Raw genomic sequence first — 25,313 nt, 5'->3', positions numbered from 1 at the left:
GTCTCTGGCGCACCAGCTGGAGGAGCTCCAGGCCACAGTCCAGAGACTGTGTGCCATCAGGGACTGCGAGCAGGAGACTGACTCCTACAGCCAGTCCCTTCTCCCCCGGAAGCCGCAGGGTCGACCACGGTCTCCCTCCAGGACAAAGGAGGACTTGGGGACCTCCCCCTCTGTCCAGTCAGGGGCATGGACTAAGGTGGTCAAGGGCTCTAAGGCCTGCTGCAGCAAGGCCCCTGCCCCGCTGGAGCTTAGCAACAGGTTCGCACCTCTTGCTGCCCCGGCAGAGCCTGCGGAGTTGCCAGCTCCCGCAGGCAACACAGGCTCACCTGCATCTACCGCCCCGCTCTGCCCAAGACAAAGCGTAAGGTGTTTGTTGTGGGAGACTCCGTCCTGAGGGCGACTGAGGGGGCAATCTGCCGCCCCGACCCCTTAGCCCGGGAAGTCTGCCGCTTCCTGGGGGCCCGCAGCCAGGACATTGCGGAGAGGATCTCTAAGCTTCTCCAGCCCACAGACCACTACCCCATGCTCCTTATTCATGTGGGCACCAATGACACGGCTCCCAGTGCTCCCAGCTGGGTCATGAGGCGTTATAGGGATTTGGGAGCAGGGCTTAAGGGTCCGGGGACACAGGTGGTGTTCTCATCAATCCTCCCAGTCTCGGGCTATGGGCTGAGGAGGGAGAGGAGGATCCATGCAGTGAACCAAAGACTGCGGCGCTGGTGTCATCGGGAAGGCTTTGGCTTCCATGACCACAGCCCGCTCTTTGGAGAGAGAGGCAGCGAGCTGCTGGGAAGAGATGGCCTCCACCTCTCTCCCCTGGGGAGGAGGCTCTTCTCAGCCAGGCTGGCTGACCTGCTCCACCGGGCTTTAAACTAAGCCCGCTGGGGGACAGGGGGACTACTGCCACTGTTGGTCTGCTGAGCAACCCTTGCAAAGCCAGCAGGCCAAGACACTTAAGGGAGCCCAGCCCTGCCCCAGCCCTGGCACAATCTGTGGGCAAGGCAAGAGCCCCCAAGGGGACACTCACCTGCCTGTACACAATGCCAGGAGCTTGGGGAACAATGCAAATAACTATGATGTCATAGGGATAACGGAGACCTGGTGGGACTCCACCCATGACTGGACCATGGGTATAGATGGCTATACCCTGTACAGGAGGGATCAAATACATAAAAGGGGCAGGGGTGTAGCTCTCTATGTTAAGGAAAGCTATGCGTCCCTGAAAGCTGATCTTGGCGACCAGGGTGGACTGGAGACCCTCTGGGTTAAAACCTGTGGGGAACACGGCACAGGGGACACAACAGTGGGAGTCTACTACAGACCTCCTACTCAAAGTCCTGAGCTTGACCAGTTCGCCCAGGAACTGGCTGAGGCCACATGCTCCAGGACCATGGTTGTCGGGGGTGACTTCAATTACCCGGACATCTCGTGAGAGGATCACTCAGCAAAATCCGAGCGGTCGCAAAGCTTTCTCTCATGCATGGATGACCTCTACCTGACTCAAGGAGTCTATGGGCCAACAAGAGGCAAAGCGCTGCTCGACCTGGTACTGGCTACTGGGGATGACCTAAATCGGCAACCTAGTGATCAATGGGAAGCTGCATGACAGCAACCACGAGCTGATCACCTTCACCATCCGCCGTAAAGCTGGCAAAGTCAGTCAGCAACACCGAAGTCCTTGACTTCAGAAAAGCCGACTTTGACAAGCTCAGGAGGCTTGTCGGTCAGGCCCTAAGGGACCCCGACCCCAAGGAGAGGGGAGTTCAAGAAGAGTGGCTGCTCCTCAAGGGAGCGATCCTCAGTGCACAAGCTAAATCTATTCCAACACAGAGGAAAGGCAGCAAGAGGGCACAGCAGCCCCCCTGGCTCTCCAGAGACCTAGCAGACCTCCCAAGGCTAAAAAGAAAAGCCTACAAAAGGATGGGGGACGGGATTTACCTCCAAGGAGGATTATTCTGCACTGGTCCGGTCCTGCAGGGAGCAAACCAGGAAAGCCAAGGCTGCGACTGAACTCCAACTAGCTTCAAGCATCAAGGACAATAAAAAGTCCTTTTTCAGATATGTGGGGAGCCAGAGGAAAAGCAAGGGCAATGGTGGACCCCTGCTGAACCAGATGGGGCAACCGACAACTGACGCCCAGGAAAAAGCCAACCTATTAAATGGGTACTTTGCATCAGTCTTTCATCAGTCCCATGGGATGCCCATGCCTGCTATGGGACAGGGAGGTCCGGGTGATGGGATCCCCTACCCTCCATTAACGCTGACCTCGTGAAGGAACACCTGGAGAAGCTGGATACCTTCAAGTCAGCCGGCCCTGACAATCTACACCCCAGGGTACTCAAGGAGCTGGCAAGCATCATAGCGCAGCCCCTGGCACGGGTCTTTGAAAACTCCTGGTGCTCTGGTGTAGTGCCCGAAGACTGGAAGAAGGCCAATGTGGTGCCGATCTTCAAGAAAGGGAGGAAAGTGGATCCAGCTAACCATCAGCCTGACTTCTATCCTGGGGAAGATCTTAGAAAAGTTTATTAAAGAGGCCATCCTTAATGGACTGGCCGACGCCAACATCCTGAGGGATAACCAGCACGGGTTTGTTGCGGGTAGGTCTTGTTTGACCAATCTCATTTCCTTCTATGACCAGGTGACCTATCACCTGGACACGGGAGAAGAGATTGATGTCATATATCTGGACTTCTTCAAAAAAGCCTTCTATCTGGTATCCCATGATCACCTTTTGGCAAAACTGGCCAATTGTGGCCTTGGGTCCACCACGATCCACTGGCTGGGAAATTGTCTCCGTGGTCAGACCCAGAGGGCAGTAATTGATGGAAGTCACTCATCGTGGTGCCCTGTGACCAGTGGGGTCCCCCAAGGTTCTGTCCTTGGACCCATATTGTTCAACATCTTCATTAATGATGTGCACACTGGAGTCAGAAGCAGACTGGCCAAGTTTGCTGATGACACCAAACTCTGGGGCAAAGCATCCATGCCAGAAGACAGGCGGATGATCCAGGCTGACCTGGACAGGTTCAGCAAATGAGCAGACGAGAACCTCATGGTGTTTAACACCAAAAAATGCAAGATTTTGCACCTTGGGAGGAAAAACCTGCAGCATCCGTATAGACTCAGCAGTGCTACGCTGGCTAGCACTACAGAAGAAAGAGACTTGGGGGTCATCACTGACCACAAAATGAACATGAGCCTGCAATGTGATGCTGTGTGTAGTAAAGTGACCAGAACGCTGGCTTGCATCCATAGATGCTTCCCAAGCAAATCCCGGGACGTCATTCTCCCCTTGTACTTGGCCTTGGTGAGGCCGCAGCTGGAGTACTGCATCCAGTTTTGGGCTCCACAATTCAAAAGGGATGTGGAGAAGCTTGAGAGAATCCAGAGAAGAGCCACATGCATGATCAGCGGTCAGGAAAGCAGACCTTACGATGACAGGCTGAGAGCCATGGGGCTCTTTAGCCTGGAAAAGCGCAGGCTCAGGGGTGATCTGATGGCCACCTATAAGTTTATCAGGAATGACCACCAGGATTTAGGGGAACGTTTGTTCACCAACGCGCCCCAAGGGATGACGAGGTCGAATGGTCACAAACTCCTGCAAGACCGTTTCAAGCTGGACATAAGGAAGAATTTCTTTACTGTCCGAACCCCCAAGGTCTGGAGCAGCCTGCTATCGGAGGTGGTTCAAGCACCTACACTGAACACCTTCAAGAGTAAATTGGATGCTTATCTTGCTGGGATCCTATGACCCCAGCTGACTTCCTGCCCTTTGGGCAGGGGGCTGGACTCGATGATCTTCCAAGGTCCCTTCCAGCCCTGATGTCTACGAAATCTATGAAACAAGACTAGCCAACATGCCATGCATACTAAGCACGTTCCCCAGGATCTTGTTTTGACATGTCATAAAGGAAAAACTTAGAGCACGGCATCGAGACAAGGAGAAGCATGCAGACAGGGAGAAGAACATTTATTCTAAATTACTTTATGTTCCTGCCCTCCTGTTTACTAGAGGGTACAGTAGATTGGAAACCACAAGAACATGAATCCTTAATTTACCTACCAACAGGGATGGATCCAGAAGGGAACAGTGGTGTGGTATATGCATAGTAGGCCCTGTGAGCTCACAGGCATGTCAATACAGTTCCCACCAATGCTCACAGAACATGAGAAGCTATAAGCAGTTGATCAGCATGGGCTCTGGCCACAGCCCCAGCTTTGAGGAAGCTCTGAAGCCTGGGGGATGCATGGCAGTGCCACTCATCCCTTCTTTCCCTCTGAAGTAGGGGTGAAATGCAAGCAGCACTGAGCCCCAGGCTGTGCAGCCATGAGAAAAACAGGGGCTCTGGCCAGAGCTTGCGTTTATCAGTTGGTGAACTCGGAGTGCTCACAGCAGGGCTGGATCCAGTCATACTGGGCTTAGTTTGTGCGGCACATAAGCTCTTCAAATGGGGTCTGGCTAGGTCTCCTGCTTTCATGCAGCTCCAGAGCCCAGGAGGTGAGTACTGCCTCTGCTATCTGTGCCCTCTTTTCTCCTGTTGCTGAATTCACCCAGAAGAAGATGGGAGAGGAAAGGTGAGCAACAGCAGTGTTCACTCCCAGGGCTCCAGATGCACATAAAAGCAGAGGCTCTGGCCGGGCCTCACCCAGATCAGCTGATGAGCTCAGAGCTCATGGCTCATGCGCAGCTCCAACAGCAGCCTGCACTGGCCAGGCAGTGAGCTCAGACCTCACGGCACGTGTGTCAGCCAAAGAAGGTAGTGGGGAAACCCCCCTGTCCATTCCTGTTCTCACCACTGCTTTACAGCATAGGCAGAGCTCTGGCAAGAGCTGTGCTAACATGCCAGGGAGCTTGGAGAGCTCAGTGGATGCACCACACAGCAGAAGAGACATGACCACACACACACGCAATTTGCCCATGCCTACCAATTAGTTTCTTGAAGAAAGTGGGCTGCCATTATGAAATTTAGGATTTTATCATCATGCACATGAACAAGAAGGGCAATTCTATTTTGAACACTTTCTAATTTTTGAGCATCTGACTTTCCAATTGTGACATCCTTTTATCCTAGTTTTTTTATTATTGCAGCAACACACAAACGGTAGTAGGCACTTTCCCTGAGCAATCTTGTACTTCTCGCACCAACCACCTAAGAGCCACACTAAACTCAGGTGTGCAGTGCCACCCCGTCTTTACTTTGGAGGAGATCAGCTTTAAGGCTGTGCAAAATTCTAACCTCACAACTGCAAGGCAGGTATTTAAGTATGTTTGAAATATCTAGATGGTGAAATCTGAACCCAGCAGGGTTCGGCCCTTACTACTTACTGATGCTTCACAACAGACTGGGCAGAGAGAATCTCCTCACAGCTGGGAGCAAAGGACAAGTGCCCATGCTGATGTTATAACAACTTTTGGAGACCTTCAAAAGAGCCAGTATTAGATTTCTACTGGCCACTAAACTAGAAGGGCTCATTCCCATAGATTCTGGAATGGTTATGAAAGGCAAACATTAGCAGTCTTCCCCAAAATTCTCACCTGCTGAATCATGCACAAGCTGAGCTTATCCCCTCTCTCAGATCAACAGCTACCTCACACCCCCAAGAGAACCTGTGAGATACTACAGTTAGATTTTGGTGTCCAAAATACACCAGTGCCATTCTGCCACACAATTCAGTCCAAACAGCAAGAAAATGGCATCATCCAGTGTCTGACCCAAGTCAACTATACAACTGTGCAAAAAATTGAAAGCTGGCAGCCTAGTGCTAAGAACTTAAATTCATATTTATAATTTAAAAAAAACAAACAAACAAACAAAAAAAACCCACTCACAGTAAAAATACATCCAACCAATGACATGGGTGCTCCTGGTGATCTCTTAAAAATGACTACACCGTACAGACTGTCAAAACTATTCAACCCTACACTTCTCTTTAAGGTCAAGAGCAGCCACAACTCTCAATGCCTTCCACAATCAGGTCACTTTTGACTCGGGCATGTAGATATTGATTTGGATGTCTGCCTGCCTCGGAAACCATAATATTCTCACTAACATCTTTCAACCATCACGTAGGCATATTACCCAGTAAAGCAGTGGTTCCCAACCTTTTTTTCCACCCCCCATGCCCCACTGCAGGGAACGGAGTGCGGCAGCAGTGGCCCGGCGGCAGGGGAGCTCCCGGCACACAGTGCGGCTCATCTTCTCTGTGCAGCACTGCTGGCATTGCCCTCATTTGGGTCGCGACCCAGGGTCTAAAGTCTAAAACGTGAAACAATATGCAGCTGCTATCCCAGGTTTTCACAATCTATCAAGCTACTACAGAAGTCAAACAGTTCCAATCTATCCAGTTAAGAACCCATCTTCATACCTGAAGCACTTCAAGAAAAGTTGTAAAATGTAAATTATTCTATATCCCAGGGCTAGAGCTTTAAAAGGGTGTTACCTGGGGACTGATAACACAGAGAAACTCCGTTCCTCATTCCTTTGGGCATTATAAGAACTCCCAGTAATCACTGTAGTATTTCCTTAGGAGGTGTGGGAAGGTCACCTTAGTCCAAAAAGCCTGTTACAGAATTCATTTATACTCTTTTTGAAAACTATTCTCTACCTAGTATCTGCTTTCTTAATGATTCTCCCCAGAGAAAGACTTGCAGCGTTTTAGACCCTATAGGGAAAAAAAAGTCTAAGAAAACTATACTGAAAATCTGTTCCCTGCAGGTATTAATTTTGCTCAGACCTATACAAATCTCACAGAACACATATAGACCATATCAGTAACCACAACTGTGTACTCTTATGTTGTTACTGTTCAAGTAACTTTTGTTTTTAACTCTTCCTTGCTTCATGCTATAATGTGTAATTGGATCCAGTTTTCTTGTCATTCAAATACTCCCAATTCAACCGAGTCAGAAAATCCACATATACTTGTAAATATCTTCTTTTTTTTAAACTACACACACCACACCTGATGAGGAGTTTTCCCCTCCAATCAGCCTGAGCAGGGAAGCCCCCCACTCCATCTTGCATTTGCACACAAGGAAGTCTCATTTAATGTACTGTTTATTGTTAAACATGTGCACAGTAATAGAAACCAACTATGAAGTTGATTCAATACAGCCAGTACTGAGCATGACTACAAAATGTCTGCCCAGTATGGGCCATATGTTATTTTTATTTTCATGATCCAGGCTGAATTAGCCAAATCCATTCCAAATCTTATGAACTAAGCAGAACTCAATCATTCAAGTCCATGTGGTGCTACCACCAGCAAGTATCCTCCATCCCAGACACTTTGGCTTGGGGATTCAGATTCTCCCAAATGCAGGGCAGGTACCCTATGTGCAGGCCCCAGCCCAGAAGTCTTGGGGTTCAGATGCCCCCTGAGTCTCACTTACCCTCAGCCAAGAGGCCAAAGGAGCAAGCTAGGGAGAGAGCCCTCATTTCTACAAAATAGGCATATAGCCGAAAGCCTTCCATTGGGAGGCTACAGTAGACTCTTGTACAGTGCCCTGCCCACATTGCATTGGACAAGTCTACACCCTCTACTACACAATGTCATTCAAAGTGATCTCAGCCCAGGGGACAGACCAGTGGAGCAAACTGCACTTGATCTTAGCCCACAAACATACTGATAGAATCCTACAAGGTCAGATTAGTTCAAACCATCTGAAGAAGACAGACAGTACTGTCCACTACACTCAGTCCACATCAGTGCCAACTTTTTTCATTACACTACATACATTTCGACTTCCTCTTCACTCCAACAGCTGAGCTGTGCCTTTCTGTCCCATTTCTGATGACTCCTGTTTTTTCCACCAGACTACAATGCCTGGCAAACATCACTAAACAGGGGATGAGGTGGGTATCTGGAGCGCGTGCACACACACACACACACAGAGCAGTGATGAGCTATGGGGTCACCATGGCTTGAAACGCTGTTGACACTGCTGGGGCCCCGCCCAATGAACTATATGATAAACCACGAACCTTTTGGCTTTGGATTAATAGATATCTAGAAAACAAATTTATAATTTTTCCCCATATAGAATCTAACTATTGGGGGGGAGTTGTATTATATTTGAGTAAATATAGCATGGGCGTACATTATGTATGATTTTTTAAAATAACTGAGAAAAACTATTTGTGTGTCTCTACATGCTTTTACAACAGTGACATGCATTATAGAATAGTAATTCTTACCAAGATAGGCAGTCCTTGAGAGCATTAAAGTATGGATATCTGGAGATGACACACACAGCAAATGGTACAAAGCAGGCAAACGCTTTACCAGTCTGCACGGATTCCCAGTGGGCCTGCCCATTTGCTGGAATGCATCCATCCTACAAGAAAACTGCAGATTAATGTGATGATGTTAATCATGAAGTTAGGGCTGGTATTTTCAATGGAACCAAGGGAAATAGCCAAACCCCTACTAAATTTTGATGAGATTTGGACATTTAAGTTCCCTTGGTCCTTTAAAAATCTCAGCCTACAAAATTATATCCATCTATTAAAAGCATATTTTTGAGCATATCTATCAAGAGCACTTGTATATTTCTCAAACTCATGCACCTAAAACTATGCCTAGGGAATAAATTCTGCTCTCTGATAGTCACACAACTCCCAGTTAAAAATCTACAGTGTTCAATGAGGGCACCACATTACAGTAAATTAGGAATCACAGGTCAAAAACCAGTAGGTCTGCTCAAGCCTAACAGCTCAGCCAAGCGTAAGATGCACGTTTCTATAACCCATAACACAAGAAACTGAGGTAGCTAGCATCATATACGCCACCTTTAGATTAATGATCTATACCATATTGCTATTAAAGCATATAAAAGTAATTTCAGAAATCCAATGAATTGGCATTTTTCAACAGTTTCTACATAAGAAGTTTAATTAAAAATGCTTATTACACAACATACTTGAATAGGTTGATAATACTGTGCAACAACACCGTATGTTCGGTTACCGCAGACATCTGTGAAAACCAGGAAATGGATGTGGTCCTCTTTTGATTCAGAACTTATATACAGTCCTCCTGCAAATAAGATGAGTACTTGTTATAAATATGTGCACAGTAAAAGCTGCTTGTACAACTCAAGCTGCATCAACTGCTTTTTCATTGCAACACTTCACTTTTAATGAAAATATGCCACGCTAACTGATTGGAAGCTTGTTATACAAGTCTAAAACCATTTACTAAAAGGTCACTGAAGTTAAAACATCATACAGCTTATTTTATATTTGTGATATGGCAAACCACAGTCAAAGTCCTCTATTCTTTTTCTGGGCTGTGTTTGTACAATTTTTTTTTTTTTTTTTTAATAGATTGCATGTTCCAGTTACTCAAACAAAGTTACTATAAGGTTCTGGAGAAACAGTTACTACTCAAGCAGAAACTAGTGAGGAAATGTAAGCATTCACGATTTGACAGAAAGTCCGTTCTAAAATGTAAAGGCAGAGAGAAAGTGGGGAAGGGAGAGCCTTTTTAAAATGCTATGATATATACTAAGAGAAATTCACTTTACAGCACACAAAGGCAGCATGGACGCAGCAATAGAGCTATAGGTGTGGCCACAAAATAGATAGTAGAAGGTTTATAAGCAGTTCTCAGTAACAATTATTAAATGAAAGCCGCATAATACCTGGGAAGCATAGCTCCGGCAAGCCAACGAGGTCAATATCTTTGGGAACACTAATATCTTCAGTATCTGGCACTCTGTGGTCCACATTCAGACCCTTCACATTCTCAGCCTTAGGCCTCTCTTTCTTTTTCCGGAAAGAACGTCGTTTAGTTTTATTGACGTTATTACAATATGTGGTAGTTGATTGACTCTCATCTTTGCTGGTAAAAGGAGGCACAAAAACTGACAGGACTTCTGGGTCAAGGGGAGGTAGGCTTCTTACTTTTTTCTGAAAACCCTAAAAAAAAAATAAAAAAATAATGTAGACATTTTTACTATTTTTAATTGCATTTAAAACACCTTCTTCCTTCTTTCCTAGAGACTGGCCACGTCCAGATGAGCGCAGTCGTGTGGTATGGTGCACACACTCAACTGTTCTCTGTGCTGCAAGGTAGCAGTACGGGGGGTATTTTTTGACCCCGGGGATATATGTTTAAAAAAAAAAAAAAAAAAAATCCAGAGCAGCGCACATGGGGGCAACACATGCCACTCAAAATGAGCCTGGCTGGCCAGAGCCACACTCCAGCAACTGGCCAGGCTCCCAAGTGGCAGGATCCAGCAGAACACAGCCCCAGGAGGCCCCCCGAACCCGAGGTAAGGCTGCTGGGGCCAGCCCAGTGCTGGCCCCAGCCTCCCCTATCTGACCCAGGGTAACCTGCCGTGCACCAGAGGACATGTGGCATGGGCATTCCCCAGGGACAACCAGCAGGAGCACAAGGTGTCCAACTGCTAGATGTCCCCAGGGAACCAAATGGTTATGCTCATGTGGATATGGTCTGTAGATTTAACTAAACTGAATGGGTCTTCATTTCTCCCTTTCCCTTGCCCTCTTTCTACAGCCTTTTTCCAAACTAAGCAAAGTCAAAGAAATATTCTCCAGCTGTCTTCAGGATACATTTGGATAAGGTGCCCAATTCAAATCTATTCTTCATCATTTAAGTTTTATTGTAGCAATGCAGTTTCCACCCCCTGTGGCAAGCAACACTTTAGAAATAGCACCAATAGATGCCCCAAAAGATACAGTCCCCTTTAATTCTGATTTTTTTTTTTTTTTGAGTCAAGATATTTCCATTTTTCTACCTTAAAATAGTTTGGAAATAGACAAATAAAAACAAAAAAGAAAAGGTGTCTTAAAAGCAGGCTTGGTTGTAAAAGAAGCTACATCTTATCTTATTACCGCATTTACTCCATTAAAAGAGAGTTTTTTCCCCCCCGTTTAACATGGGGAAAAATCCAAATCAGCTTACAATCAAGCACACAGCAATGGGAAGGGGAAAGTTGGGGGGGGGGAAATAGTTGCTGTGGCTCTGGCCCCCCAGCTGACGTAGGGGCTGGAGCTGGAGCCTCAGCTACAGCCTGCCCTCCCGCCCTGCCTCTGCAGACCCACTACACCTCCCCTATAGTCCCCACCCCATGCCGCTTCTCCCTCTTTCCCCTGTTTCTGCCGCATTCCTCCTTACCTTTGCTCCGCAGCCTGGGGCACAGAGCCTGGCTCCAGCCCAACCCCGAGCCCGTAGCAACAACAGCAGCAGGCAACTGCTACAGGGCCAGGCAGGAAGAGCAGTTCTGGTTCCACGCGGTTGCTGCTACAGGGCCGGACTGGAGCCAGGCTCTGTGCCCCAGGCTGCAGCAGGGATGGCTGGTGCCGAGAAAAGGTAGAGGGGACAGGAGGAAGTGGGGTAGGGACCTGAGGTTGCCGGTGGCAGAAGTCATGTGGAGGAGAGAGGGGGGCATGGCACAATGCGGGGGGTGAGTGAAGGAGGAAAAACAAACAGGCAGCAAGGGGGCAAGCTACCTGCCTCTCTCACTGTCTGCTCCACCACCTCCACACTGTCTGTCCCTACTGCCTGCCCCCCGCATCACCTCTCCCCCCACCACCTGCAGTAGAGGGGGGGAGGAGAGGAGAGAAATATAAGATGACCCTCCAATAATCAGATTCCATACACGGAATATTAATTATAAATTTATGAATGTATAAATTAAAAATGTATAAATTATCTATATGTATAACCTAATCACTGGGGGGGTTGTTGTCTTGCATCACCTTATATTCACAGAAATACAGTACTTTTATACTGATCTTGGAAGAAATGCCATCCTTCTATAGTGAAAAACAAAATTAAAATCAGTCCCAAATAAAGCAATGAGAGGTATTTTAAAACAATTGGATTCCCTCTCCATTGAAGTTAGAGGAAGGGGTTTTTTCCCATTTCTATGGGGTGGGCAATAGCAGAACCTATTAAATCATGCATCAAATTACAGTGCTTTCCAATAAGTAACTCTGGACAATAAGGTAGGACAGTGCTATAGCTTTACAGGTTCTTACTTTCTCATTTTGTAAAACCATTTGAGTAAAGATTTAGAAGAGGAAACTCCCCCATTGGTCCCACCCTGACAAGTACAATCCAGGTAGCTTTATCTTTACTTGGCTGCAGATTCTAAATTTACTCTTCAAGGCCAAGCCCGCAAGGGAAAATTTTGTGCAGCCTGGGTGTGCTTCGAAATAGGAAAGCTGGGCCTCAGGGTAGCTAAAAATATGTTTTTCCATGTTCAAATCTTGTGTGAGATGACTAAGAGCAGATGAATCAGAGGTAGTAGAGCTATTTACTTTCACCTTCAGACACAACGCCTAGCAAGAACCACTGATTGCTACACATATTAAATATTCACTGAGATACAATGTTGCCCTTTCCCCCCATTTCATTTTTCCATTTTTTTTTTAAATAGCTTCAACACAAACCAATGACGCAGCGCTTCATTTAAAATAAGCCACTTTATATCAAAGGTTTTGGAAGCATAAAGAAAGCTTAACTAATTTGATTCAGTGTTAGCAGGTGGGTCTGATCAGTACTTTCCTCTAGTATGGAAAGTGATAGGAAAAAAAAAAACCCTTAAAAGGAATACTTAATATCTTGGAAGTTAACCACTACGTTTTTTTATTCCAGTATAGGATACTTTTCAAAGATATTAAGGTCAAACAGTACTCTTCTACAAAACACAATTAAAGACTCTTACCCAAAGGAGCCTAGGAAATGAAGTTTAGGTAAGTATCCATTGCAAAACCGAGAGGATAGCAACGACTTTAAAAAAAATAAAAACTTAGTTGTAAAGCGGGGGGAAGTAATTGCCACATACTCCTACAGTACAAAGCTGAAGTTCCATCCTCTTCCCCTTAACTGGCAGTTGCTGCCCAAACTCTAATGAGAAAGAAGGTTCATCTTCGTTTAACTAGCATTTGCTGCCTAATTTCTAATGGAGTTAATTCCAATTGGTTTCTATCAAAAAATGCTCCTAAACATTTTAGAGGGAACTTGGAGACATAACCCTCAGCCCTGAGGTTGCTATAGAAGAAAACAGAGTTTGGGTGTCAGCAATCTTGCTTTGCATTAAAACCTTTAAAAAGAAACTACTAAGTTCTCTCATCATGGTCAAGAGTTGACCTGCATCCAAAGCTGGGACATTTGTTTGCTGCAAAGTGTTGAATTACAGCCATTGATTTAAGGGCCCCAGTATATAACAGTTTGTGGGGAGGCAGCTCCTTGAGGTCATTGTCTTCAGCAGCAGTAGCATTAAACCCAGATTTTTTCACTGTGCTATATTGTCGACTTGACAGTGACCTGATTGTCAGCATCAAAGTCATCTGACATTAAGTTCTATGGTCAAAAGTCAGAGCTTTTAATTCTGTAGTTCAGAGAAAAGGGGGAAGGGAAGCATCAACCTTCACTTAGTTCCACCACTTATATGAAGAACAATCTATGTTCTCTGCTGTTAACGTCTCTTATTGACTTGGAAATGCTCCACTGCCTGTAAAGACTGTTTTGACACTGAGAAGAACCCAGACCCAGACCAGATGCATTCTTTGCACATATATTTATCACACTCTGCCTTGCTGCTGTTATCCAATAAGAACCCAGAAGTCTGTAATTTTTAGAATAGATTATTTTCCACTTCAGTTTCTACAATATGATCAGGGATGTATCAGACAGACAAAAATGCATGGACCCTGCCATCTTAATGATAGACAATAGCCCGCAGAACAGTGCAATCTTAAGATAAGGTTGTTTTAGTTTCTAATTTTCCCCAGGGTTGGAGGAATAAGTATGTCTGCTTGGAAAGAGGTTTTGAAGAAGGCCTGGAAAAAAGGATCAAAACTTGGCCTCCTGGAACCGAGATCACTCCATGCTAACAGCACAGTAGAGAACAAAGCACCAAAATAGCAAAGAAGAAACCACAAGGCAAAGGAGTCAGATGACTTTAGAGGCTGGAGTTGCTAGTAGAAAAAGGATCAAGTGAGGGGCATGGAAAAAGACAAGATCTAAGTTGCAGGCACTAGTGTAGCTGCAGACAAGGTGAAGTCTGGAAGATGACAACAAGACAAGACATGTCAACTGTTGGTGGTGGAAAATGAAGTGACCTAATCAATAATCAAGAGAAGGCATTTTAAAACAGCTCACTTTGGATGCACAGGAAGGGAATGATGTTAGCAACCAGAATAATGCAGAAGAACAGATGTAAAGCTTAAAAGACAGGATAGTTGGGTTTCTGAAGTATGAAAAGAGCAGCAGCAGCAGCAGCAGCAACTTGACAACTGACCTGAGTAAGAACAGAGAGAGAACTAGAGATGACCCTTAATGGTGAACTACAGAGGATAAATCCCTGCCTTCAATGAAGAACACCCAACTGAATCTTAAGAGAGGCGCTGCCCAAAATAGAATAGGAGCTGCCCAAAATAGAATAGGAGCTTACATAAATTAAGCAATTAAAATATTCCATACTTTGCAAAGTAAATGAAACTGCCAAAATCATCATTACTCTACAAAAAACCACGTGACCTTACTATGCATCTGTGTGCTAGTAAACATGTGATGGGACCAGCATGTCCCCTTCTGCATTCTCATGTTATCTAATTCCAGGAGCTAGACTCCATTGCCATTATAAAACACATTAAAAATAGCTATTTGGGTTGTTTTCTGGCACCATATTTCTGGAACTCAACACAGCAATCTCTGGGGGAAAGGGAGCATCACGGAAATTAAAACAAGTATTGCTTGGGACCCCAAGGGTGGGAGTGAGGGCACAGAGTAGCAAGGATGCTCCCAAATTCTTAAAAATGATGAAAGGAGGTCTTGAAGTAAAAAAGGTTGAGAACAACTGACTTAGAAAGTAGCTAATCTGTTTACAGCCGGATTTTTTAAAAATCTCCTGCATCTCCAGGTAAAAATACAAAACCTGTGCAAGTAGTTATGGATATTTGATTAGGTTAAATCAGAGAAGTGTCATCTTTGTTTTTCCAGAGAAGCATTTGTCAACTTGTTTGTACACAGCTCAGCCTCTTCTTTGGCAGCTACACACAAGAACTCCAAGATTTGCCATCTCAGTTAGGGCTCTATTAGCTGCAAAAAGAAAGAAAAACAAAACACCCTGGTCTGGCCAGACCTGAAGAGCTAAAGGAATTACATGGATTGCAGTATCCTGAACAATTCTTACTCACAAACCTGAATTATCCTTCTCCCTCTTAAGTGTGTGAATTTCCTTTTCCACCTATCATTTTCTTTCCTATTGGACAAGAAAAGCCAGCCAGCACAAGTCTATCCATAATACATACAGGAAACCAAGGGACAACTTTCCAACACAGAGTTTTATTAACTCCTGACCAAGGACTACCTGGAACAATACTAGAGGGAACTATGCAACCACTTAAAGATGCTACATCTGGAAACAGGAGAGGACTGCTGCTTCCCTATATCTAAAAATGAATGGTACTCCCATGTACAGATGTACAGCCCCCAGGATGCCAATATGACAGGCCTTGAAGTACACTTCCTTTGCTGTTGCCCCTCATATATCTAAAGTACAGAAAGAAATCCCTAGAGAAGTAACTTTCCTAATGGTGTTCAAGAAATTGAATTTGCTGGCTGGAGTCTTCCAGAGTCATTTTGGGGGGGAAGTTGAAGTCCTGGTGGAATTTCTCTGGGTACAATTGCCACAAAACCACTACATTGCATGAGAAACTGACTGAATGCTACAACTAACTCCATACCGTCAACATGCATCCTAAGCACCGTTAGACCTATCACCTATACAACTGTATCAGCTCCGACACAGCTGCCTGGGATGTACAACTTCGGGAGCTGGAGCAGGAATTCCTACACTCGCAACACAATCCCAACACCGTAGCCACCGAAGTCAGAGCCAGACTCAGGCCCTGCTCCAGCCTGCTATAATACCAATCTATGACAAGGACAGCAGAATCTGTCTGGTTGTCACCTACAGTCACCACCCCAAACACTTCAGTAATGAGTCCCAACCCCTCCTTGGATAATGACACCCATCTCAAGGTAGCTGTGGGGGGAACAAGCCCGTCCTGGCTTAAAGGCAGCCCCCACAACTGCAAACAATGCCTCTCCAGCAACAGATGACTTGACTCCCATTCTCCCCAAGGTATCAGGGCCTTGCAGCCATGCCCCTCTCATCAACAGAGATTACATCATTGCTGGACCAAACACCATGGATTATAACATCAAAGGGTCATTCACCTGCTCTTCTACCCATGTCATACACACTATTCCTGCTTGCACTCCCCCTCTGCTGTCTAAATTAGACAGAGGGGGCAAACCCCACAAGAAAGGGACAGGACACCAATTTTACATCAGTTCCAGAAATACACAAAAGCCTATGGCAGAACCCTTTAAAAACCAACCTCGAGTGCAACACGTCAGAACAAGAAGTCTTCCACAGGCTGACCCGTGTTAAGCAGAGACTGGATTCTTATCCCATTACCTAGACTGTAACTCCTTGAAGTATACACAGGTTAACTGCTTTCTTTATCCTTTTTGAGCTCTTGAACCCACCTTCCACTCTCAGCAGAGCCCCCCTTTCCATCTTCTCTTCCCCCTTTCCCTATACCTTGTATTTAAATTATTTTATTCCTTTCTGTTTAGTATCCCTGTTCTCTGCATGTCCATCCATGGCATCTGATGAAGAAGGCTTAAGCTTTTGTAGGAGACTGTCTATCTGAACAAATTAGTCTCTAAGGTGCTACCCTGCCCTGCCTTAAAACATTCAGCTTGTCCCAAGGACTAAAGTGACATGGAGCAACCCCATATGCAGTGAAACGTTTGCATACAACAGACACGTCAGAAGAAAGTAGCGTAGTAACATTTTTGAATGCCAGTTAAAGGAGAAACGTTCCCAGGATAAATAACTGGGTTATGCTCTACAGCTTCTGTTCCTTCTCTGAAAGGCTACATTTTTCCACCTTTGCTTCTTGTTTCTCTCTACCTGTGAGCACACTGTCTTTAAAAGAAAAAGGGCTGGATTTCTACCAACAAAACCTGACAGCCACCAATTTATAAGTGATTCTACTTCTGCCAAGAGTGACATTCAATGCTACCTGGTAAACCAAGATCTGTAAGGGATTTGGAAACAAAGAGAAAAAAAAATGGGGAAGGAAGGATTGCTTCACTTTAAAAGTTTAGCTTAAAGGTTTTAACAACAGATTTTTAAGGGGAAAAACTCCCCTACCTGTTTGTTAGTGTATAACAAGGGTGTGAGACATATAAACCACAGAGCTGCTCCATTTGGTCCACTGGGCTAGAGGTGGGCCACCTAAAGTAGGGGGACATGGCCGGGTAGGAGTGCCCTGTTGCAGACAACACAATCAATGGCAGGAGGGCGAGTAAGGGCTGGTAGAGCCACAGCTGCACTTCAGCCACTTTGCCCATCACCAGTGCTGTGGTCTTACCACCCCAGCCACCAGTCCCCCACGCGGAACCACTGCATGCCTCAGGGATCAGCACAGGGCATTCAGTAGCAGCTCCCGCTCTGCCGTGGGGCATGTGGCAGGAGCCAGAAGCTGCACTGCATGCCTGTGCCAGACCTGCCAGCACCACTAATGCCACCCGTGCATGCCCCAAGTTGGAGGTAGAGCCTCCACTGCCATCAGTGCTGCATGCCCTAGGCTGAATCTGGCCTGTGAGGAGCCCCACAGTCTGGATCCAGCTCTGTGCACAAGGTGAGTTTGACACCCTGAGTGTACAACAAGAAAAATCCAGTCCTTGATAATGCAAACCCAATCCCCCAAATTACTGCTGTTATTCTATTTGGGTAGGTGGATGAAGACGAATGCTGTGGATATAGTTAGTGCATCGGGACTTCAACAAGGCTTTCCACAAGGTCCCACATGACCTTCTCATAAACAAATTAGGGAAATGTTTATGGATAAACTACTAGAAGGTGCATAGACAACTGGCTCAATAGCCACAAGCCACAAGCACAAGGTAATCATTAATGGATCCACGTCAGAATAGCAGGAGTTTTTAAGTGGAGTCCCATGGGGGTCTGTCCTTGGCCCAGGGCTGTTCAACATGTTTATTAAGGTTTTGGATGCTGGTATAGAAAGCATCTTAAGCAAGCCTGTGGAAAACATGAAACTAGGAAGGATTGTGAACATGCTGGAGGATAGGAGAACAATTCAGAAGGATCTCAGACTGGAAAGCTGGGCTTAAGCTAACAAGATGAAGTTCAAAGTGGACAAATGCACAACAAATGCAAAGGCTACACCTTGAGAGGAATAATCAAACATACAAATACAAGATGGGTGAGATTTGACTGGATGGCAGCCCTATGAAGAAGTATTTGCGAGTCTTGGTAGAACACAGGCTCCATACAAGTCTCCAGTGTAATGCTGCTGCACAGAAGGCAAACGTGGTTTTGGGCTGCATCAACAGAAGCAGTAGGTGCAAGACATGGGAGATGACAGTGTCTCTCTACTTGATACCAATTAGGTAAGCACCATCTGGAATATTATGCGGTTCTGGACTCCACATTTTAAAAAGATAATGGAACTTGGAGAAGTTAGAGCGGGTCCAGAGGCAGGCAACAAAGATGATAAAGGGCTCGGAAAGCAAGTCATACGAGAAAAGGCTGAAGGAGCTAGGCGTGTTCAGTTTGGGGAAATGGTACGTAAGAGGAGACATGATAGCAGTCTTCTAATACTTGATGGGCTGCCATAAAGAACACCTCCTCTCTCTTGTAGCAGAGAATAGGATACAGATCAATGGCTTCAAGTTGCACAGTAGGTTTAGACTGGATATCAGGAAAAACCTTCTTTCTTCACTGTTAGAAGAGTGAGCCTGTGGAACAGATTGCCTATGGAAGTTGTGGACACTCCATCCCTGAAGGTGTTCAGGAAAAGGCTAGACAGTCACATGTCAGGGATGACCTCAGTGTAGCTATGCCTATGTTGGACTATGATATTTACCATGCTTCCAGGCTCTGTTAATTGCTGCATGGGGATAGGAGGAAATCCCCCCGCCCCACACCTCAGTTTTCTGCTACACATGTCAGGTATAGGGTTTTCCAGGATTTTTTTTAAGCCTCTCTCAGAGGTATTGGGTGTTGACTACAGCCAAGGCTGGGAATTTTGACTAGGGTGTGCCAATGCTCCTGCTGGCACTTAAAAGCAAAGGCTCCTGGCTAAAAGGTCTTCCCCCTCCACTCAGGGTCAGACCCATTGCCATTTCTGGAATCAGGAAGAAATTTTACACCACAGTCAGATGGGTATGGACTGTGGGGGTTTATGCCTTCCTCTGTAGCACAGGGGGGTGCGACCTACCTGGGATCTCTTAAGTGTACATTAACAACCTTTTACAGAAGCAGGATGTTGGCTGCCGTGGTCCCCCTACTTTACCTATGGCAAGTTAGGGTGCTATGTCTTGTGTTGCATCTGGGTTGACAGTTTCACTAGGAAGCAGAGATTATGGATTGTATGGGATGGTTTGGATGATCCTACCTCAGGCAGGGTGTTGGACTAGATCACCTATGGAAATCCCTTTCACCCCTACTTTTCTATGATGTATTTATTACACGTATACTGCCACAAAAATCAAATCAACACATCCTGAAAGATTTATTTGATACATTCAACAAACTGCAGCTTCATGCACGAACCTATTAAAGAAAGCAGACCTGCTCCCTCTATACCGACAGGATCCTACAGGACCACCTGGAAGATTCAGGCCTTGGCTTCTCTGTTTCATTTACTGGAAATGACTGCTCTACTCTTCAGTGCCCCCCACCCAGGGGATTTCATAGACATCAGGGCTGGAAGGGACCTCGAGAGATCATCGAGTCCAGCCCCCTGCCCAAAGGACAGGAAGTCAGCTGGGTCATAGGATCCCAGCAAGATAAGCATCCAATTTACTCTTGAAGGTGTTCAATGTAGGTGCTTGAACCACCTCTGCTGGCAGCCTGTTCCAGACCTTGGGGGCTCAGACAGTAAAGAAATTCTTCCTTATGTCAAGCCTGAAATGGTCTTGCAGGAGTCTGTGACCGTTCAACCTCGTCATCCCTTGGGGTGCTCTGGTGAACAGACGTTCCCCCAGATCCTGGTGGTCACCCCTAATAAACTTATAGGTGGCCATCAGATCACCCCTGAGCCTGCTCTTTTCCGGGCTAAAGAGTCCCATGGCTCTCAGTCTATCATCGTAAGGTCTGCTTTCCTGACCTCTGATCATGCATGTGGCTCTTCTCTGGATTCTCTCAAGCTTCTCCACATCCCTTTTGAACTGTGGAGCCCAAAACTGGATGCAGTACTCCAGCTGCGACCTCATCAAGGCCGAGTACAAGGGGAGAATGACGTCCCGGGATTTGCTCGAGAAGCATCTATGGATGCAAGCCAGCATTTTGGTCGCTTTATTATGTTATCTAATTCCAGGAATTAGCCACTTTATTAGCCGCAGCATCGCATTGCAGGCTCACGTTCATCTTGTGGTCAATGATGACCCCCAAGTCTCTTTCTTCTGTAGTGCTAGCCAACGTAGCACTGCCGAGCCTATAAGGATGCTGCAGGTTTTTCCTCCCAAGGTGGAGAACCTTGCATTTTTCGGTGTTAAACACCATCAGGTTCTCAGTCTGCCCATTTGCTGAGCTTGTCCAGGTCAGCCTGGATCATCCGCCTGTCTTCTGGCGTGGATGCTTTGCCCCAAAGTTTGGTGTCATTGGCGAACTTGGCCAGTCCACTCCTGACTCCAATGTCCACATCATTAATGAAGATGTTGAACAGTATGGGTCCCAGGACAGAGCCTTGAGGGACCCCACTGGTCACAGGGCACCACGATGAGTGACTGCCATCAATTACAACCCTCTGGGTCTGACCACGGAGACAATTTCCCAGCCAGCGGATCGTGGTGGAGCCAAGGCCACAACTGGGCAGTTTGGCCAAGGGGTGATCATGGGATACCAGATCAAAAGCTTTTTTGAAGTCAAGATATATGACATCAATCTCTTCTCCCTGATCCAGGTGATAGGTCACTTGGTCATAGAAGGAAATGAGATTGGTCAAACAAGACCTACCCGCAACAAACCCGTGCTGGTTATCCCTTAGGATGTTAGCCTGGGCCAGTCCATCAAGGATGGCCTCCTTAATAAACTTTTCTAAGATCTTCCCCAGGATAGAAGTCAGGCTAATGGGCCTGTAGTTAGCCGGATCCACTCTCCTCCCTTTCTTGAAGATCGGCACCACATTGGCCTTCTTCCAGTCTTTGGGCACTACACCAGAGCTCCAGGAGTTTTCAAAGATCCGTGCCAGGGGCTGGGCTATGACGTTCACCAGCTCCTTGAGTACCCTGGGGTGCAGACTGTCAGGGCCGGCTGACTTGAAGGTATCCAGCTTCTCAAGGTGTTCCTTCACGAGGTCAGCATTGATGGAGGGTAGGGGATCCCCATCACCCGGATCTCCCTGTCCCATAGCAGGCATGGGCGTCCCATGGGACTGATGAAAGACTGACGCAAAGTACCTATTTAATAGGTTGGCTTTTTCCTGGGCGTCAGTTGTCAGTTGCCCCATCTGGTTTAGCAGGGGTCCAACATTGCCCTTGCTTTTCCTCTGGCTCCCCACATATCTGAAAAAGGACTTTTTGTTATCCTTGATGCTTGAAGCTAGTTGGAGTTCAGTTGCAGCCTTGGCTTTCCTGGTTTGCTCCCTGCAGGACCGGACCAGTGCAGAATAATCCTCCTTGGAGGTGAATCCCATCCTCCACCCTTTGTAGGCTTTCCCTTTTTGCCGCAGGAGGTCCGCTAGGTCCCTGGAGAGCCAGGAGGGCTGCTGTGCCTTCTTGCTGCCTTTCCTCCGTGTTGGAATAGATTTACCTTGTGCATTGAAGATCGTTTCCTTGAGAAGCAACCACTCTCCCTGGAGTCATGGTCCCTAAGGGCCTGACCAACAAGCCTCTTGAGCTTGTCAAAGTCGGCTTTTCTGAAGTCAAGGACTTCTGCGTTGCTGACTGACTTGCCAGCTGTACGGTGGATGGTGAAGGTGATCAGCTCGTGGTCGCTGTCACTCAGCTTCCCATCGATCACTAGGTCGCCGATTAGGTCGTCCCCCGTAGCCAGTACCAGGTCGAGCAGCGCTTTGCCTCTCGTTGGCCCATAGACTTCTTGAGTCAGGTAGAGGTCATCCACGCACGAGAGAAAGCTTTGCGACCGCTCGGATTTTGCTGAGTGATCTTCCCATGAGATGTCCGGGTAATTGAAGTCACCCGTGACAACCAAGGTCCTGGAGCAAGCGGCCTCAGTCAGTTGCCGGGCGAACTCCTGGTCAAGCTCGGGACTTTGAGTGGGAGGTCTGTAGTAGACTCCCACCGTTGTGTCCCCTGTGCCGTATTCCCCACGAATTTTTACCCAGAGGGTCTCTAGCTGTCCATGCCGGTCGCCAACATCAGCTTGCAGGGACATGTAGCTTTCCTTCACATAGAGAGCTACACCCCCGCCCCTTTTGTCAACACGATCCCTCCTGTACAGGGTATAGCCCTCTATACCCGTGGTCCAGTCATGGGTGGAGTCCCACCAGGTCTCCGTTATCCCAGTGACGTCATAATTCTTTGCACTGAGCAGGAGGACGAGCTCGTCCTGCTTGTTGCCCAGGCTCCCGGCATTTGTGTACAGGCAGGCAAATGTCCCCTTGGGGGCTCTTGCCTTGCCCACAGATTGTGCCAGGGCTGGGGCAGGGGTGGGCTCCCTTAAGTGCCTTGGTCTGCTGGCTTTGCAAGGGTTGCTCAGCAGGCCAGCAGTGGCAGTAGTCCCCCCGTCCCCCAGCGGGCTTAGTTTAAAGCCCGGTGGAGCAGGTCAGCCAGTCTCACTGAGAATAACCCATTTGATCCCCATCAGACTTCCTAGCTCTGGCAGGGGGACCGGACTCCATTTCATGAAGTCCTTTCCAACCCCTACTGTCTATGAAATCTATAATAAATCCAGGTATAATATGTATAAATAAAGTAGAAGTATGATCTCTAGAACTGCATTTCAAAACTTATAGATCCAGCTTGGAATTCAGCTAGAATTCCTCTACTTCCCCTTTCCAAAACGAGAAGAGATGAGAGGAAAGAAGGGAGCTGGATTTCTAGATTTGTCTCACCAGTCTTGGAACTAATGCTCAATTATGATTCAAACTTCATGACAATTTTCTATACCCTCTGGCTGAGTTTATATGTTTTCTGCATATTTGGCTTTGGCTGGGATTTTTTTTTTTTTTTTAAATATTTATGTACTGTTTTCATCTTGAATCCACTAAACCAGGGGTCCCCAAACTGTGGTACATGTACACCTGGGGTACACAGGAGAAGTTGTGTAATGGCGGATTTCATTTTCATTATAATAATAATTGGCATCTAAAGAGTTAAAATATAAACTGTACGCTCATGGCGGTATGTGGACAGATGGTAAATCTGGAAGGGGGTACGCAATAAGAAAAAGTTTGGGAACCTCTGCAAGAAACTAAATGAAAATCTATTGGGCAAGATTTTCAAGAGCAACTGAGTGATGTAGAAATTTGGTGGAATTTAGCTGCAGACTCAGCAAACGATTACATACCTGCTGAAACTTTTTTGAGTAATGCTACTGACTTCACTGCAGTAAAGATAAGAATGTGTATTAGTGTACTCAAGGTCAGGGCTATCATCCTTTTTTAAAAAATATAACCCTAACATATATGCAACTATCATCATTTTACTTGAACCGTAATTAAAATTTAGTTTCAACTTCATTTAACAAAAACTCTTATCTCCTGTGATCACTCAAGTTAAAAATAACACTGCACGCACCATTTCCTTCATGCACTGGTAGTGTCACACCAGGAAAAGGATGTGATATAACTTTCAGAGCAAGTTAGACAAGTGCTAGGTAAGTGACTAAGAGCACAGCCCTACCGAGGTAGCAGCTTCGAGAGATGTAACCTTGGTGACAGACATGCTCATGGAGCCATCTTAAAACGGACTCCTCTCACCCTCTGCTTGACATCTCACAGAGGGACAGGACTTCACACACGTGCGCTGCAGTTGGACTGATCCTCCAGTCGTGTAGGATTTGGTTATTGGATTTTCTCATTTTATTTTTTTTAAACGGAAAAAGGGTAGAGTTTGTACAGAGTTTACGATGGACAGAGAACCAGAAACTGGATGGAGGGTTACTCCTTGCAAACAAATATCTTAATTACATGGTACATCTGCAGTCTGCATTTCAAAACAGTTTTGCTGCAATATTCGAGAGACAACTCCTCCCCCCCAAAATCAGGAAAGTTGCCTTGAACAAGGCTCCAAAATGTGAATCCTTCATTATTATTAGCTAAATAATAAAGCTGAAAGCAGCAAAAGCTGTCTCATCGTTAGCGAGAGGGTAGCAACAAAGCCCCTTTTATTCATTGTGGTTTCCAGTTCAAACAGGGCCACAAGATCTGCAGGAACTGAGACTTGGCATCAACATCTCCCCCCACAGCAGGGCTCTTTTTTTGAGGGGGGAAAGAAACAAAGGAGTCTGACTGTGGGGGCAACCCCCCCAGCCCGATTTAACAGTAGCAATGATGGCAGCAGTTTCCTTGCAATTCAGATCAAAACAGCTGGCAATAAGTGAATCATATCGACTACCCTGAAGTCAGAATCAATCGTGCCAACTTCTACTGGATTTGAACCCAATTCAGATGATTCAGTGACTTCACAGAACGACGTTTTAGGGGCTTTTTGGTCATCAACACAAAAGCCGATTTCTGCAACCCAGATTTAACCCACTGCCCCGCCCTCCTCCTCCTGCTCCTCCTCCAGGGCAACCTTCGGGGCCAGACCCAAGTGCCGCTGCCATCCCTTCCCCTGCCCAATCTGCCGGGCTGCCTGCCCGCTCCCCGCTCCAACTGCACCTAAAACATGTCAGCGAGCTCCTAAATTTCACGGAGCCGTGCGGGGCGGAAAGCAGCTGTGGAGGCCCCGGCCTACCTGGCTGGCCTCCCGGGCCCGCTCGCGGGGGACGCCGACCAGCGCGCACAACTCGAGCAGCCCCGCAGGCAGCACGTCCTCCATGGCCGCGGGCAACCACCCTCTGCGGCCTGCCCCGCGGCGGGGCCTACCCTGACCGTTACCGGGCGCCCTCCCATTGGCTCGCTGCCCCGCCTCCCGGCAGCCTGGCCATTCAGAGGCAGGAGGGGGCGGGGTTCTGTCCCCGGGGTGTGGCGCGGGCGCGGGGGGCCGTTGCACTTGCTCCCTCAGCGGGTCCCACGCGGGGTGGAGGCGACGCAGGTGTGTGTACACGTGCGTGTGTCTGGGTTGACACGAAACAGTGAGGTGTCTTGCACAGGGGCAGGGGT

The 25,313-nt window shown here is 46.9% G+C and overlaps 1 protein-coding gene across 1 annotated transcript in view; it reads right to left on the bottom strand.

Moving 5' to 3' along the window:
* The window catches only part of DENND3 (DENN domain containing 3), a 74,387-nt gene extending 49,283 nt beyond the window's left edge, over positions 1-25,104 (bottom strand). Inside the window, exons 1-4 of the mRNA XM_090040724.1 lie at positions 24,946-25,104; positions 9,647-9,923; positions 8,924-9,039; positions 8,199-8,338 (exon numbers count right to left, since the gene is read on the bottom strand). Coding sequence (XP_089896850.1) covers positions 8,199-8,338; positions 8,924-9,039; positions 9,647-9,923; positions 24,946-25,029 — 617 coding nt within the window. The 5' untranslated portion in view covers positions 25,030-25,104. The remainder of the gene's footprint in view (positions 1-8,198; positions 8,339-8,923; positions 9,040-9,646; positions 9,924-24,945) is intronic.
* Positions 25,105-25,313: the final 209 nt, after the last annotated feature.

Source organism: Crocodylus siamensis, chromosome 3 (genome assembly GCF_052110815.1).
Source record: "Crocodylus siamensis isolate JL-2025a chromosome 3, ASM5211081v1, whole genome shotgun sequence".
Taxonomy (NCBI): domain Eukaryota; kingdom Metazoa; phylum Chordata; order Crocodylia; family Crocodylidae; genus Crocodylus; species Crocodylus siamensis.
The sequence above is the reverse complement of the archived record's forward strand: the minus strand, read 5'-3'. Positions and strand labels throughout refer to the sequence as shown.